Source organism: Quercus suber, unplaced genomic scaffold (genome assembly GCF_002906115.3).
Source record: "Quercus suber isolate HL8 unplaced genomic scaffold, Cork oak 2.0 scaffold_888, whole genome shotgun sequence".
NCBI classification, from domain to species: domain Eukaryota; kingdom Viridiplantae; phylum Streptophyta; class Magnoliopsida; order Fagales; family Fagaceae; genus Quercus; species Quercus suber.
The window spans coordinates 68,571-87,181 of NW_027070315.1; the positions used below are offsets into that span (position 1 = coordinate 68,571).

General features: G+C 36.9%; 1 protein-coding gene across 3 annotated transcripts; it reads right to left on the reverse strand.

Annotated features, from left to right (window-relative positions):
* Positions 1 to 1,572: 1,572 nt before the first annotated feature.
* Positions 1,573 to 9,711, reverse strand: LOC112012906 (phospholipid:diacylglycerol acyltransferase 1). Of its 3 annotated transcripts, XM_065768111.1 has the most exons (7): positions 9,085 to 9,710; positions 6,303 to 6,626; positions 4,767 to 4,989; positions 4,351 to 4,631; positions 3,731 to 4,058; positions 3,106 to 3,365; positions 1,573 to 2,341 (listed from the first exon to the last, which is right to left on the reverse strand). In XM_065768111.1, exons 1-7 carry the CDS (start codon positions 9,249 to 9,251, stop codon positions 1,858 to 1,860), a joined length of 2,067 nt encoding a protein of 688 aa, XP_065624183.1. In that variant the 5' UTR covers positions 9,252 to 9,710; the 3' UTR covers positions 1,573 to 1,857. The 3 variants fall into 3 exon arrangements, with proteins under 3 accessions (XP_065624183.1, XP_065624184.1, XP_023901044.1); XM_065768112.1 differs by lacking the exons at positions 4,767 to 4,989; positions 6,303 to 6,626 and adding an exon at positions 7,240 to 7,462 and having other exon boundaries at positions 8,776 to 9,711; XM_024045276.2 differs by lacking the exon at positions 9,085 to 9,710 and having other exon boundaries at positions 6,303 to 6,888.
* Positions 9,712 to 18,611: the final 8,900 nt, after the last annotated feature.

Sequence of the window (18,611 nt, forward strand, 5' to 3'; positions counted from 1 at the left end):
AATGCTGATTTAACTACCCTCGGAGCCTCAGGCATCACCGATACCACCAATGACTCCATCAGTGGCCTTGAACTCTCGCCCACCACACCCTCCATCTGATTGCTATGCACACTTTCGCCCACACCAACAGGATAAGAAACCTCCACATGGGCCTTACCTCTCGGGTCAGCTAAATGGGCTTTGTCATGCACAAAAATGTTTTTAAAAATAACTGGCCCACTTTTAATGGACTTGTGAGAGTTATGTGGGTTCGTCCAAGATACCACTCTTTTTCCCCCTTTTGATTTAGACACCCTTAGTGCCAAGTTGTTAGTAGTCAACTTAAACATGAAATCACGCATGGGTCTACCATTTTTATTAGAAACTATAACAACAATTTCACCCTTCAACACGTTATGTCCCAAAATAGCTCTAGAATTTTCAAATTTCCTTAACTTCCACTGGTTGCCAGTTTTGAAAAATTTCTTCCCATTATGTCCATCGCCATCTGTCGGACCACCATCAACAGCTACATTAGAAGTCCTCCCTTCCACACAAACATCGTTAGAACCTGATAGGAAACTATCTAATTCTTTTGAAAACAAGCACCACCCAGACCGCTTTGAACTCGCAAGGACCATAACACAACCACGTCGAGCTCCACCAAAAAACACAGCTATATCTACAAAAATACCAACCTTATTCGACCTTCCCCGGAATTCAAAAAACTTATTGTTTTCTCTATATTGTTTGTACAACAAATCCTTTCTTGGAACCTAATCATGAATATCGGCAAAACATAAAAGAATCCATTTCAATCCCTTACGACTCAGCCAAACGAAACTTTTAATATTTCGACGATTTTCGTGTATGGTATAAGAATTAGCCCGCCCACCGTCAAAAGAAAAGGAAAAGGTTTTGGAATCTACGCGAAAAGAACCTTTATTGCCCCCTCAGACCTGAGGAGAAGATTTAAGAGCTGAGTTAGGGAGAGGCAATATGTTAGGAAGAGGTGTGGGTGAAAAGGTAGTGGTTGGTTTAGGCAATAAAGGTGGTTGTAACGGCAGTATTGAAGGTGGGGTGGTCAGTGAAGAAGTAAGAGGTGGACATATGAAGTGGTATGGCAAAATTCCAAAAGGTGATGGGAACAGTAATGGAAAGAATCCAGGGAATTGAGGAGGTGACTGGTTGTGAGGCAGTGGTAGAGAGGGGAGCAGAGGAGGGAGGAAAGATGTTGGCTGTGGTAGGGAGGTTACGAGCCTCCTTATCCTTTAAAACCAAACCAAAAAAAAAAAAAAAATGATCTTAATCAAACCAAGCTTGTGATTCAAGTGCAGCACATCCCATGTCTCCTTTAGTGACCCTCTCCCTTCTATCGTTGCCTATTTAAGTTAAGACTTTAAAGACACTTCTCGTTCGACCCTTCTCTCTGTGGGTTAGGCAGGCGTATCCTCAGAGGCCAACTAAACCACATTCGTATGACGTCTATAAGGTCCTAAAACAAGAGTAACAAGACCCCCAAGTAGGACTCCCTATCTGTCTTTGAGTACGATTTCTGACAAAAAAAAAAAAGTTTCAAGTACAATTTCCATGTGTCTTCGAGTCTCACCAAATAATAATATCTGGGAAATTCTCCAATTATCAATGGTCTAGATTACAGATATCATCACAATTTTGGGGGAAGAAAATGTCGGGGTACACTTCACTGGGTAGTAACCCAAGATATCTTATTGGGGTTGTTACAAAATAAGGGGGGAAAAATTATAATCAAGATCATATAATGTGATTTTAATTTACATGCGTATAAGATGTATAGGTTTGATTTTTTTTTTTTTTTTTAACAATCATTGAAAGGCTAAGAGTATACACCAGTTGCAATTACAGTTGCAAGTTGATCTTCTCAGACCATTTGAAGATGTCAGAGTAAACCCGATCACCCCCCAAGTCTTCCCCTGTAGCTCCAGCAGCCACCCTTATAATGTCCTCAATCAAAGCAAAATTTCCCATTATATCAACATGAGCTCCACTTTGGGTGCCCCTGCCCTCTAGCAGATTGGCTGGAGGAGAATGATCATACTCCCTAACGTATGTTCGGCTCCCTGAAGGATTAAATCTTGTTTTCCCACGCCATCCTTTCGCGCACATGAAGCCTGCACTTAAAACAGGCACAGTCTCATCACCATCCACATGATAGACTCCATCTTTCAGACAGCCATCTTCATCTTCACTATCAGCTGAAGTATCAATCTGAAATGGAATGTTGCATTCAGCAGTGGGGGATAACTTGTAAACATAAGATCTTTCAGTTGGTAAGCCAACTCCATACATAGAATATATTTCCATGTCAGGAGCATTGGGCAATCTGCAAAACCAATGGGGGAGATTAAACATTAGCAGAAATTACTTTAATGGTCGGTGAATACTAATTGGACAACCATTAAGAACCTTTTTTTTCCCTATGAGCAGCCAGAGATGGCTAAATCGATCAAGCAAGCAAAAAATGATCAGCCAGGGAACAAAGGACTCCTAAATATGAATAATGTCATAGCTACATGGAAAGGGAAAAAGAACAAGAATATGCAAGTACAATTAACTATTAATAACATCAGGGCACATTTCATTGTGATTACAACATGCCTGTATCATTTTCCTAGGACAGCATGTAGAAGGGTTGTATATCCAGAGTCCAGGCTATTAACAAAAAAACTTAAATGAACCACTTTCTTTACAAAACATAATAGCATATTAGAATATGAAATTAATAAAGAATCAATCTTGTGTAGGAACTACTATAGTAACTTTGAATTCTTCAAATCCATTTATATAAGATCTATTTCTCTCTAGAACCAAATTCTCTCAAAATCCTTTTAGTTAATTAAGAAAGAAATAAATGAACTAGTATTACTCATGGTTTATTTAAGATTTAAGCTACTTTTTAACATCACCATTCACCACCTTCAAACTTTAAGCTACTAAATAAGCATGCAATCAAACGCGTATTTATGCACCCAATAATTCAGGCTATTCAGCATACAATTGACAACTATATTCTGAAATATTTACCAATGAAATCATTTAAATATGAGGTGACAAGAAAAAATTGAAATAGAGTACAAAGATTCTCACCTTGTCTCCAAGGGATTTGACCAATATTTATAGTGTTTGTACTTTGGATCATCCAAATTGTCAGCGATTCCATAAGAGAAATGAGTGCTGCCACGTGCCATCATTTTTGGAGCAACAAAATTAAGCAGATCTAAAACTGATCCTGCAGTGTAAACTTTATGTTCCGCAACAGCTCTGATACCCTCAATTCCCATGTCATGGTATTCAGTCCACACATCATGACAGGTATTATTTGCAACATTATTACCCTTAATGGCATCCTGCACATTTACAAATAAGCTAAGAACATAAAGATACCATGTGTGTCCCTATCTGTACACGAACAAACCAGCAAAGACACAAGATGAGTTATTTCACCATCTTCTTTGAGTATTCATCTCATACACAGTTTTTTGATATATCCATGTATATGCAACCAACATAATCCATAAATCATCAAACTGCTTGTTGATATCAATTTTGTAGTACCTTTTAAAATCTAATTACTCATAATCAATTTAAAAGCCTTCCAATCTCCAGTTTCCAACCCGCAGTACGTCATACATCATTATGCACTGATGAATTAAAATGGAGAAGAAAAAGAGTATGTGATTTCACTGGATTCTAGTGGAATATATAGTCTTACCAGAAAGTCAATCCTCTCAATCTCAGATAAGGGTGCCTCTGCCACATCTTTCCCAAATGATATAATCCTTCCATATTTAACACTTTTAGTTTGAGGACCCGGATTTCCAGTTGCACTATGACTTTCTGATTGCGTATCATTATCTCTTTTCCTTCTCTTGCTAGTAACATAGCCTTCCTCTGGTGACCAGTCAAGATCACCCCATATAGTGTCCCCACCTTTTGGTATCATTGACATTGTTGAGTCCCATGAACGACTCATCCTCATTACATGTTGCAATGTTTGAAAACGAAACAGATCACTGTCCAAGAAACCTGGTGCAATGGCCCTGCATTTTTTAAATACAAAGACATTAATTATTTATTTAATAAAGAAAACAAAGAAATGAGAAGAAGCAAAACAAATTAATATCCTTAGGAAAGTAATCCAAGTAGATTCATTGTTACAATATACTGTAATATCAGGAAAATAATCAAACAAATAAATTACATGAGGCATTGAAATTTCCTACTCACTATGCAAAGATTGTAATGCTGTCAAACTAAACTTGTATCAACAGGCCATCAAAAAGCACATTCCAAGTATATACACTACAAAGGAGGGACACCAGAGAAAAAAACCTGGCAACTGCAATATCCTTAGCTTCAGCAGAGAAAAGCCCAGAAACAGCTTTTGGAACACCCAAAAATGGTCCACCAATGTTCATCACCGCCTTTATATGCCTAGAACACCAGTCTGGCCCTCCCCCTCCACCCATTGGAGCTGGCTCCTCAACCCACTTCATAAAATGCAGAAAATACAGTACACCCATTGAATGTGGAAGTATAACTGCCTTTTCCCCACTGGTAGCAACCATCGATTCTATATTACTTTTTATACGGCTTAAAGTTTGGTCCCGCACCTGATGAATTGAGTTTCACAAAAATGTCAAAATCAGTGCAAGTAATTTAAAGAAGATTGGAACAAAAAGAAAGGTGCATGATCAATAAAACTCTGCACCAAAATACCAAACAACAGCTAGTTCAAATTTATGTACCTCAGTATTCTGAAATGAGATTCTCCAATCATATGCAGCCATATACATGTTCTTCTCTTCATAACCAATGCTCGCCAAGTTAGCAATTAAAACTGCCCACACAAAATAGCCTGGAGCAAAGTAATCAGCAGCCACAAGTCCAGTTACAGGTCGGATCCTTATGCCAGGAGGATCCAATCCAGTTTCATTGTCCAGTGATATGTGCTCTACCCAGCACAGAGGTCTGCAGCAGGCCCAACAGAACAATGAGATTTCATTTGCCAATTATGATGGAAGTTCACAAGTTAAATGAATGAAAAACTCTGAGAAAGCTGGATATGATATCCAGTGGGAACTAGCAATTCCTATAGCCCCCATTTTCAGTTTAAGAGCAATTAGAGTTGGAAATGTTTAGTGCAAACCTACCAACCTACTATTGCCCAGCCCCAATCTGAACAAGTTTGACTCTGGAAGACTATTAAACAAGCTGAGATTTTTGTTTACTTTCTCTTCTAAATGGTCACAGCTAAACCTATGACATTGTGAATTTTACCCAAACAATCATGCCTAAATAGGAGGTGATATTAATCCTCTAAATGATTTTAATTTTAGGCATCACCAAGTGCACAACATTCTGCAAAATAATTCACTCAGGTAACAAGCTCCCAACCAAAGTCGGTCAGAAAAAGTTTTTCTTTTTGCCTTTTTAATAATCAACTGAAGTACAAGCATTTCGGCTCTAATGACTTATTGCTTCAAAGAAATGATTTGTGAGCATCGCTTACACATAATGGCATTTGAATATTTCCTCCCCTCCTCAGCATCAACCAGACACCATTACCAGACCAAGCAAGTTGTTAATAATCAACTGTTTGTTTTGACAAAACTGGATGCCAAAAAAGGAAAACAATCCCAAATAACAATACTAAAGAAAGAAACAGATGAATAAAAAAGGTGGAAAACAATCACAACCAAAGCCTACCGACCAGCCATATTCAAACAATTCTACACGCCATTACTAAACAAGGCAACTTCCTTATTTATCCGCAACCTGTCAATCACTTATACTAACAAGAAGTCATTCAGTCACTGCCAAGATTAAACCAGTTGACTCACCTAATTATAAATAATTAAGATTATCGCATACCCCATTAATCACTACACAAATAAGCTCCAATCCACACCAATCACATTTCTCCCCAGTCCCCCCAACCGCACTCAACCTATGAAAATTAAAAAATAATCCAATACTCCAACTTCTCCCACTTGAATGGCACATCCTAGCCCAAACTTTATCCATGGAATCCCTTATTCTATACAAGTGAAACATAGAGGGTACTAATGGATAAGGATATTCTAGAGTAACACCAATACGATTATGAGTGAAATAAAATCCCTATTCAAATTGTCTTAAAAAAAGTAAAAACTACAAAATATGCTAACCTGGAGCTACCATAAAAAGAATTCTTGCATCAAACACAATGTCACATAACCCCAAAAAACTCACACACATACACAAACAAATAGCATGATAGTACATAGTGGCAATGTCCATACCTCTTATACAACTCTCCAAAGGTACCACCCCACAGCCTTTTCCTGAACAACCCTTCGGCACACTGATGCCCTTCCCACAATTCAAGCCCGCCGGTCACAATTCCCGGCACGAAAACCACCGGGTGCTTCGCTACCAGCCCTTCCTTCTTCAGCTTCAAACCCGGGGGGTCTGGCATCGGCCCGGTGATCTTCTCAGTCACGTATTGAGGCAACGATGAAGGCATAGCATTGTAAAGCAACACCACCACCCACCATACTGTGCACACCAACCCTATCAACCAATAACAGCTGTCCACGCAAGACCACTGCCTCTTCTTCTTCTTCCTAATATTTTCCTTCACTCTTCCATTCTTCTTGTCAATGGTTTCTTCTTCTATTTCCTTTTCGGGCTTTACGCGTTGGTTTGTATTGGACTCGGATTCCGACCCAGAATTCTTCTCTGTTTCGGCAGGCTTTTTTCGCCGAACCAGAGGCATTTTGGGTTGTAATAGTAATTAACGTGGACTGTTTGATTCACGAGAAAAGCATATGGAGCTGAAATTTTCTCGAGAAAATTTCAGTTTTTTTTTTTTTTCAAATGTTTCTATTAAAAACCACCAATGTTCATCACCGCCTTTATATGCCTAGAACACCAGTCTGGCCCTCCCCCTCCACCCATTGGAGCTGGCTCCTCAACCCACTTCATAAAATGCAGAAAATACAGTACACCCATTGAATGTGGAAGTATAACTGCCTTTTCCCCACTGGTAGCAACCATCGATTCTATATTACTTTTTATACGGCTTAAAGTTTGGTCCCGCACCTGATGAATTGAGTTTCACAAAAATGTCAAAATCAGTGCAAGTAATTTAAAGAAGATTGGAACAAAAAGAAAGGTGCATGATCAATAAAACTCTGCACCAAAATACCAAACAACAGCTAGTTCAAATTTATGTACCTCAGTATTCTGAAATGAGATTCTCCAATCATATGCAGCCATATACATGTTCTTCTCTTCATAACCAATGCTCGCCAAGTTAGCAATTAAAACTGCCCACACAAAATAGCCTGGAGCAAAGTAATCAGCAGCCACAAGTCCAGTTACAGGTCGGATCCTTATGCCAGGAGGATCCAATCCAGTTTCATTGTCCAGTGATATGTGCTCTACCCAGCACAGAGGTCTGCAGCAGGCCCAACAGAACAATGAGATTTCATTTGCCAATTATGATGGAAGTTCACAAGTTAAATGAATGAAAAACTCTGAGAAAGCTGGATATGATATCCAGTGGGAACTAGCAATTCCTATAGCCCCCATTTTCAGTTTAAGAGCAATTAGAGTTGGAAATGTTTAGTGCAAACCTACCAACCTACTATTGCCCAGCCCCAATCTGAACAAGTTTGACTCTGGAAGACTATTAAACAAGCTGAGATTTTTGTTTACTTTCTCTTCTAAATGGTCACAGCTAAACCTATGACATTGTGAATTTTACCCAAACAATCATGCCTAAATAGGAGGTGATATTAATCCTCTAAATGATTTTAATTTTAGGCATCACCAAGTGCACAACATTCTGCAAAATAATTCACTCAGGTAACAAGCTCCCAACCAAAGTCGGTCAGAAAAAGTTTTTCTTTTTGCCTTTTTAATAATCAACTGAAGTACAAGCATTTCGGCTCTAATGACTTATTGCTTCAAAGAAATGATTTGTGAGCATCGCTTACACATAATGGCATTTGAATATTTCCTCCCCTCCTCAGCATCAACCAGACACCATTACCAGACCAAGCAAGTTGTTAATAATCAACTGTTTGTTTTGACAAAACTGGATGCCAAAAAAGGAAAACAATCCCAAATAACAATACTAAAGAAAGAAACAGATGAATAAAAAAGGTGGAAAACAATCACAACCAAAGCCTACCGACCAGCCATATTCAAACAATTCTACACGCCATTACTAAACAAGGCAACTTCCTTATTTATCCGCAACCTGTCAATCACTTATACTAACAAGAAGTCATTCAGTCACTGCCAAGATTAAACCAGTTGACTCACCTAATTATAAATAATTAAGATTATCGCATACCCCATTAATCACTACACAAATAAGCTCCAATCCACACCAATCACATTTCTCCCCAGTCCCCCCAACCGCACTCAACCTATGAAAATTAAAAAATAATCCAATACTCCAACTTCTCCCACTTGAATGGCACATCCTAGCCCAAACTTTATCCATGGAATCCCTTATTCTATACAAGTGAAACATAGAGGGTACTAATGGATAAGGATATTCTAGAGTAACACCAATACGATTATGAGTGAAATAAAATCCCTATTCAAATTGTCTTAAAAAAAGTAAAAACTACAAAATATGCTAACCTGGAGCTACCATAAAAAGAATTCTTGCATCAAACACAATGTCACATAACCCCAAAAAACTCACACACATACACAAACAAATAGCATGATAGTACATAGTGGCAATGTCCATACCTCTTATACAACTCTCCAAAGGTACCACCCCACAGCCTTTTCCTGAACAACCCTTCGGCACACTGATGCCCTTCCCACAATTCAAGCCCGCCGGTCACAATTCCCGGCACGAAAACCACCGGGTGCTTCGCTACCAGCCCTTCCTTCTTCAGCTTCAAACCCGGGGGGTCTGGCATCGGCCCGGTGATCTTCTCAGTCACGTATTGAGGCAACGATGAAGGCATAGCATTGTAAAGCAACACCACCACCCACCATACTGTGCACACCAACCCTATCAACCAATAACAGCTGTCCACGCAAGACCACTGCCTCTTCTTCTTCTTCCTAATATTTTCCTTCACTCTTCCATTCTTCTTGTCAATGGTTTCTTCTTCTATTTCCTTTTCGGGCTTTACGCGTTGGTTTGTATTGGACTCGGATTCCGACCCAGAATTCTTCTCTGTTTCGGCAGGCTTTTTTCGCCGAACCAGAGGCATTTTGGGTTGTAATAGTAATTAACGTGGACTGTTTGATTCACGAGAAAAGCATATGGAGCTGAAATTTTCTCGAGAAAATTTCAGTTTTTTTTTTTTTTCAAATGTTTCTATTAAAAAAAACGGAGCTATAGGTAACTGAACATATCAACTGAAAGAAGAAAAAATTTCAATTTTTTAAATAAAATTTTCATTAAGAGTGAAAATTTAAATTTCTAATAAAAAAGAAGGGAGAGAAAATTCAGTTTTTCAACATGGGCTTAGTGCAAAGAGAATAGCATAATTCATAAATGGTTAAATTTCAAATAAAAATTTAATAAATAATTAAATATTCTAAATTTGGAAGGGAAAAAAAAATTGCTAAAGGTAACAGAAGAAACAAAGAAGGAGCTACAATATATTCTAAAAGCAAAGAGAGAGAGATTCGCTTTGGAGGAGTAGAGAATTTTCCAGCGAAACAAACAAGGGCTTAATGGAGATTTTGCTATTTTTTGAACTTTAATTTTTTTGACGATTTGGTGGCATTGGATTGGTTGGTGAAGCCCAGAGATTTAGGGGGTAATTAGAGACCGCTTATTGTTGAAAATTAAAATTTAAAAATAAAAAATATCGTAATTAAATAATTTTTAAATGAGTAAATAATACCATAAAATCTAATTTTAAAATTATTTTTTATTGAAAAATGTATTTACTGGTTTCGTAAACAGTGCATAGACCTACGCATCACGCAAACGCAGAGTCTGTATCCAAACGTGCACGTAGTGTTTTTTTGATAGGTCCCAGTTTAAGATAATTGGTTGATTATATTGCATAATTTTATTGGTGTGTCTGATTTAAAGATCTTTATATATCTCAAAGGAATAGAGTTTAAGTTTACGTCGGATTGCACTAGAACTCAGTTGTGAACGAAGCAAGTTGTAGGAGTGGGATCTAGTTTTAGTTTGGAATAAGTGGTAATTATAGTAAACTCACTTGTGGTATGACTCGTTTTTACTTTGCCTACCTGTGATTCAATCATTTATACTTTGCTCACCTGAAATTAGTCTCATTAGCCTTCCGTAACCCACATCTTCGTTTGCTATTAGAAAAATACATTTTTAGAAAAAAAAAAAAAAAAACAAATATAACAAGAATAAAAAAGCTAGGGTTTTTCATTGCTCATGAACTTCAATGAGAATAAAGTGGAGGAACAACACGCCAATCAAATGGCTCAATGAAATTATTTTTAATCTATAACAATATCAACAATTTTACAACAATTCAAAATTTTGAATTAAATTTTACAAGAAGACCAATATCTCAAAACAACCAGCAACATTATCAACAAAGAGAGAGTGAGATAGAGACAAGCCAACAACTGAAGTGTGAGGTATAGAAAAATCCAATCGTGGATTTGGATCATAGTAGATCAGCCACAGGTTTGGGGTCATGGTGGTGGCTTTTAGGTGCTAGATCAGAATGTAAGACAGGGAGAGAAATCCAGCAAGCCCTTTGGACCAACCTTTCAATCAATCCCCTTTATTAAACCAAAACTTAATTCACAATCCAACACAAAGAAAACCCTCTGGAAAATTCACCTAAACCCATCATTAACAAACCCCCAAAACCCAGGTTAGGCCGAGACGCAGAAAGTAGAGGAACCACCATGGAGTGGTGGTGGTTGATGATTAGAGATGGGTGACCTTGGAAGTCCGAGGGAGGCTCAGCTTGAGAGGGTTTTAGAGATTAGGGAGAGGGAATTCGGGTTTGGGGAGGGTTTGATGAGGGTTTGATGAGGCGAGGCTGCCTGAGGTGGCGATAGTGATGTGAGGGGGTGAGCTTGAGAGAGGCAGCTAAGGAGTTCGTTTGAGAGAGTTTTAGAGATGAGAGAATAGGGGTTTAGAGAGAGCTCAGGCTGAGAGCTTAGAAAGACTGAACTCGGGTTTAGAGTGAGAGAGAGGGCTCGGTGAGATTTATTGTGGGAGCTTGAAGGGTCGGCCATGGAGGTCCGATGGAGGAGCTCGCTGCCTAGGGGGAGGATCTCGCCGTTGAGGTGGTATCAATGATTGAGGGAAACGAGCTTGAAGGGACGGCCATGGAGTTTCATTTAAGGCAACTCAAATGAAACCCAACCACAGTAGCAAACCCACCCCCATTTCCAACTTTAAACCCACTTTGAATCCCAGCCACAGTGGGGAGAGAAGCCAAGATCAGAGTGGGATTTGTGTGCTATTCCTTCACTTTGTTCTTATGGAAGTTCTTAAGCAATCAAAACCTTAGCTTTTTGATTTTTGTTATATTTGTTTTTGCCTAAAAATGTGCTTTTCTAATGGTAAACGGAGAGGTGGGTTACGGAAAGTTAACGAGACTAACCTCAGGTAGGCAAAGTGTAAATGATTGATCCACGGGTAGGCAAAGTGAAAACGGGTCATACCACAGGTGGGTTTGCTGTAATTATCCCTTGGAATAATGCCAGTAACACATAATTGGGCACAATTTTGTGCCATAATTCGCCATGTGGCGAGTTGTGATTGGCAAAGGTGTATCTCTACATCACAACTTTGTGCCACAACTCGTCACATGATAAGTTGTGATTGGTAAATGTGTGTCCCCACATGACCCACTGACATACCTTTACCAATTACAACTCGCCATGTGATGAATTATGGTACAAAGTTGTGCCCAATTATATGATAGTAGCACAACTCGTTATTTGAGATTGATTGTTCAATATATCGTCACTAGATTCTACAAACGTGGCTGAAGTCTATTGGTTATCTTCTGTCTGATGAGAGATAAAAGGACAAGTTTTTCTTGAATTTATATGAAAAAAAATGCAGTTGGTGTGATCGACATTGGTATAACCATAAACGTATGACTTTTGCTAAAATTAGTAAATTATAGGATACTTGTGTAAGCATATCTATTATTATTAGTGAGCTCGTTTATGGATTTAATTAGTAAGACATGCTATTAAGAGCCTTGTAATTCAACGGGGTGATTTTCATAATATTCAAATTCAAATCTCTTATTCTTATTGCGTAAGGAAATTAGAAAGACAAGTAAGACAGCCAGACCCAAGTGAAAAAATTCAACGAAATTTTAACAAATAAAGATATCTATTTATTTATGAAAAAATTAATTAGACGCTAAATATCAACCAATAAATGAAAAGTAATTTTTTTGTCAAAAAAAATAAACAAAGCCCCTAGTGGAAAATTAAAAAAAAAAAAAAAAAAAAAAAAAAAAAAAAAAAAAAACCTCAAATTCTAATCAATAGAGATATTGCTTTGCTTGTGAAAATATTAATTATGCCTCAAATATTAAACCTATAAATAAAAAATAGTTTTTTGTTAAAGAAAAAATAAAAATTTTCATTGAATGTGTGCGACTAATTCCTATTCTATTTGGGAGTTCTAAAGTGCAGTAATCATTAATCTTCCACACATAGAATTTGAAAAATCTCTCTCTCTCTGTCTCTCTCTCAACAAAACAAAACGAAAATCAAAATACCACAAAAAATTTAATCTTATACCTCAATCTTCTCTGTATAGATGGATGGATGGAATCATGGAAAGTGTTTCTTTATATAAGAAAACATTAACTTCCTAAGCTGCGGTCGCTGAGGCTAACCTTAACACCGAGTCCGCTCCTTTAGGTTTCTTCTTTAAAAACTCTATTTCTCTTGTTCTACTTTGCTTTGGTTTGTTCACTTTCTCTGAGCTTTTTCTTTGTACTTGCTTTGCGGTAAGGTATTCTTCATATTCTTACATTTCATACTTATCAATTACATTTTTTATTTTTTAAGATAAATTCCAACTTCGATTTCTTTGTTTCTTTATGAGATGATCCACGTCCAAAAATTCTATAAAGTATATATGTTAAAAAAAAATATTAATTTTCAAATTATAATTTTCATTAAAATTTTCAATCACATAATTTTTAGTAGATTAGCCATAAAATTAATTGAAAAGGAAATGTTAGTTAAACTTAAAAACATTTAGAAGAAATTGAAGAAAATAATAAAGTAGATGAAAGAATTAGTTGATTAGCCATAAAATTAATTGAAAAGAAAATGTTAGCGAAACTTGAAAACAAAAACTCAATTAGTAGTTTTAGTGTTTTACATCTCTAAAAGTAAGAAAAATAGATATAAATGAAAAAAAAAATTATATCAAAATTTAAATAAAATTTTTAATTAATATTTAAATATACTAGCCTCATCACATGCGTTTCGTGCAAGGCTTTTTTATTTTTTATTTTTTATTTAATTTTATTATGTCATAATATTACATATTTAGAACTACTAATACAACCAGGAGTGCCATGAGATTAGCTTCAAAGAATGAACAAATATTACACATTTATTTTGTAGCAAAAAATAAACCTGTGTTTTTATTTTTTATATATATAATTTTTATTTTGAGAATTTAATTTATAAGTGGACAAAGCAATTTAAAAATCAATAAGAGAGTGACCCTATTTTTTAGGCAATGTTTTAGTAGGAGTTAGAGTTGTATTTTTACTGTATTGTGCTTTAGTTTTGTTTCTATTTAAACATAGGAATGTAAGGACATTTTTGAACAAAAAAAATAAGGATCCCAAACAGTGAAAGCCCCTTAAATAGCAGTATAGGAAAAAAAAATGTCCCACTTAGTGTTATCGCCTTAGGACCTCTAAGACATTGAGCCGGCCCTTGGTATTAAACTTAGATATAGCATTGGATGTTTGAATTCAATTAAGAAACTTAAAGTATATAATTTATCCATTGTATAACTTAATGTATCTGAGTTTTATCCATTAGGAATGGCAACGGGTCGGGTTTGAGCCGGGTTTTTCCATACCCGGACCCGACTCGCGGCCCGAACTTGGCCCGTTTACTAAGCGGGTTTTTTTCGGGATTCGGACCCGCCCTAGCCAGGGCCCATGGGCCCCGTTAAGCCCTGCCAGATTTGGGCCCATCAGCGGCCCAAATCGTGGCCCAACTTAGAAAAAAAAAATTGCAGCCCAAATTTATTTTTGCAAGCATGTATATTCCAAATCCAACGCCAATCATATTCCCTACTCAGATCTCGCTTTATAGTTTCTCTCCTTCACAAGCAACTACTTCTACTCTACTACACCCACAATTTTTTCTGTCTATAAAAATGGCTACCCAGCAAAAATTCAAGCTCCTTGCAACTCAGTGCGCGGTAGTCGCTGGAAGCCCTACTCGAAGCCCGTTGGCGAGTCCAGTCATCCATCTCCGTCGCCGCAAGACTCTCTGGATGCTCCTTAACCGCATGGACTGACGATTCTCTCGACAAAATGACTCACCGTCGGAGATGGACGCCGATTCCAATCCCACATTGTGAAACAACAACAACAACAACAACAATAAGAATAGTAGCAAAGAGGTTAGGGTTCGGCATAAGTTAAAGGACTTGTTCTTGTCCTCTCCGCCAATTGAAGATAGGGTTTTCGATTCTAGATTTAACCGTCAAGAAGATGAGCTCGGGATTTGATGAAAGTTTTTGCGTGCTTTTGTGAGGTAGTGAGGGTGACTGTGTGAGTTGAAATGAGGGAGCGAGGCGTGAGGGTGAAGAGGGACTAAAGGAGGCGCTGTTGAACAAATGAGGGACTTAGGGTTAGTTATAACTATATATATATATATATATTGGGGTACTTTTGTAATTTCAGGGTACTGGGTTATATCTGGGCCAGGTTTCGGGTCGGGTTTCGAATTTTTTATAAAACCCGGACCCGACTCGGACCCGTTTCGGGTTTTTTTTTTTAAAAAAAAAACCTATACTCGACCCTATTCCTAATCGAACCGGGTAAAACCCAGCCCATTAGGGTCGGACCGGGCTGGGTACCCGCGGGTCAGACAAAAATTGCCATCCCTATTATCCATTGTATCTAGCTAAAATTATATGTGGAGTTAGTTTCAAGGTTATGTCTCGTTTTAAGGATGTGAAATTTTTATTATTTTTTCTTGATATAAGATAGAAATTCTATTCTAACCTAATTTAAGTGTATATGTGTGTGAAGCTCTCTTCTGGAGACTTGAATCCCAAGCCTTGCCTCCCCACACCCCATAAGTACTTATATTTGTGGAATTATTATCGCACTAAAGGTATGTTTGGTACACTAAATGTAGATTACATTAGGAATATTAATTTTTATTACTAGGAATAGAAGACATTGTAATGGAATAACTATTACTATTCATAAGTTTGGTTATTACATATGGAAAACTTGTAAAAGATGATGTATAAGGAAACTTTATATTTTTGGAAATATATTAATTTTAAAACATATTATATGCACTAAGGAATAACTATTACATCAATTTTAAAAAGAAATAGCTATTCTTCAATTTAAAGAGGAATAGCTATTCTTCAATTTAAAGAATAGTCATTCCAATGTAATAACTAATCCATGTAATAAAGATGCAACCAAATGATCGAACTGCTATTACACTTGAATAACTATTCCATTACAAGAGCTATTACAGCATACCAAACATACCCTAAGGGTGTGTAGTAGTGTGAATTTTTTATTATTGAAAACTCCATGGTTATAACAACGGGTTAAAGACATCATTACTAGACCAAGCAAGTTGTTAACAATCAACTGTTTGTTTTGACTAAATTGGATGCCAAAAAAGGAAAACAATCCAAAATAACAATACTAAAGAAAGAAACAGATGAGTAAAAAATGTGGAAAACAATCACAACCAAAGCCTACTGACTAGCCATATTCAAACAATTCTACACACCATTACTAAACAAGGCAACTTTCTTATTAATCCTCAACCTGTCAATCACTTATACTAACAAGAAGTCATTCAGTTATTGCCAAGAATAAACTAGTTGACTCACCTAATTATAAATAATTAAGATTATTGCATGACCCATTAATCACTACACAAATAAGCTCCAATCCACACCAATCACATTCCTCCCCATTCCCCCCAACCGCCACTACAACAAAATATATTATTAGTGACGAAAATTATTGAGGAAATATTTTTCGTCCCTAAAAATACAGATTTAGGGACGAAATATGAATTTCGTCACTAATAATGGAAAAAAATTATAACATTTAGCGACGAAAAATAATTTTCATCGCTATTATGGTCTAAAAAATAGGCGCCAGCGGGGGAAACTTTGGCGCAAACTTAATTAATCTATAGTGACAAAATATTTTGTCGCTAAAAGTTGAAATTTTTAGTGACAAAATATTTTGTCACTATAGGTACCGATGTGGATAGTATTAGTGACGAAAATTATTTTGTTGCTATAAGGTAGAATTAGTGACGGAAAAAAATCGTCGCTAAAAATAAATCACAAGTTTTCATTTCATTGTTGTAGTGACGAAATTACAATTCGTCACTAAAAATATGCTTTGGTGACGAAATAGGAATTTCGTCACTAAAAATCTTAACAAAGTCTGGGTTTTCTAGTGACGAAATGGACCTTTGTTGCTAAAAACGTAAAAACCATACCTTTTGCGACGAAGAAATGGGCATTGGCGATGGAACAAGTTCGTTGCTAAAGATGTGAATATAAACCCATTTTTTTTCACTTCCCCCGTTTATTCCTTCACTTCCCCCTTTTATTTCAGCTCCCAAAATTTCAAGCCTTCCCCAACCGAGCCACCGCTGTCGAAAACCGAGCCACTTGCCGACCGTCCCTTCACCTTCCTCTCTCCGACCATCACTTCGCCTACCGTCCCTCTGCCTTTCGATCTCTGACCGTCCCTAGCCTTCCCCGATCTACGACCCTTTCACCTTCCGACTCTGACCCTTCACCTTCCTAGCTTCCGATCCAAACCGCCACCTCACACATCCACCGCCGATCTGCTTACCTGGTCGGAAGTCCCTCCGTCTGAATCTTCAATCATTGTTTCCAGTGCTCACTCTTGATATGGATATTGTTGTAGTTATTTGTTGTGTTGAGTTAGTAGCAATTGTGTTTAAATTTTGCACTTATGAATTGCTTGATATGGATAATAGTGTGGACTATGATGTTAAGTTAATAGCAATTGTACTTATCTTTTATGTCAATACATAGTTTCAAAAAATGTACAAAAAGGCCAAATACACTCATAATATACCGAGGTATGAGATGACAAGATTGGATAGAATGAGGCAAAACCAAGAGATATTTGATACTTTGGGATTGAAGTGCATCTCAACTTCTCTAAAGGATTCTGCTCAGTCCAATTGCGCAAAAGGAAAAAAAAAAGTAGAGCTAGTGTTGTGGTAGATGATGATTATGTACCACCTATTGGTGACGATGATAATGATGATGAGTCATCTAATTCTGTAATCCATAAGGTACAATAGATGTTCCATAAGGTACAATAGATGATAATAACTTTATTGTTCCATTACTTGTAATGACTTTATTGTTCCATTATATGTATGTTTGTTAGTTACAGATGGCACCAGGACGATATACATGCTCACGAGGTAAGGCATCTATCTCAATGGTCCAATCTACAGAAACACCTTCTGAAGCAAATCCTCCTGCCCAATGTTCTTCTAGTGTGGAGGCGCAGACTACCGGGGCATTAACTAGCATGACTAGTAGTTACATACTTAATTACAACTGCACCATGTTTTTAACATTAATAATGTTTAAATATGATTTACTAGTAGAAATACCCGTAGAACAACACGTGGTATAGCAGTACGGGCATTTGTTGAAAAAGTAGTAAGCTGCCAGTACGTATAGCTGCAGAATATGATGCTCCTGTTGGGAAGAATGCGTGCAAGCTTGTCAATCAAATTGTCATACAAGTGTGAATTAATTTGTCCAATTACGATGTGAAAAATTGGAAAAATGTTGATGTTGCTACAAGAGACGTGGTACTTTAAAATATCGCGGTAAATTTACAATAATAACGTCTCACTTGTCTTTGTTGTCACTAAGCATATTAAATTCATATAATAATATTTTTATAATACATGTACACTTCATTTTACAGGATCAGTTTGAGTTACAAGGAGATTCCAACTTGATAACGAAAATATTAAATATAAAATGTGGAAGATTATTGAGTTGTAACTCCAACAAGTTGCATCAGGCTTATAAAAGCTCGTACAATCTCATGGTGCTGACTATGCAAGAAGCCATCTGCCAAAAAATGCCACACTTGAGCAGTGGACTAAACTCATTGATAGGAGATGGACCAATTAGGATTGGCTGGTAAATTATTTATGCGCATATTATTATTATCCAATGTTTACTATATTATGTTGTCAACTGATTAGATTAATACTTAAATAAAGTAAATGTATACTGTTTTATTCATGATCTAATAAATATCTTAAATGTTGTTTATTAGAAAAAAATCAAGAAAGAACTCTGAAAACAAGAAGAAAACTTCAGGCAA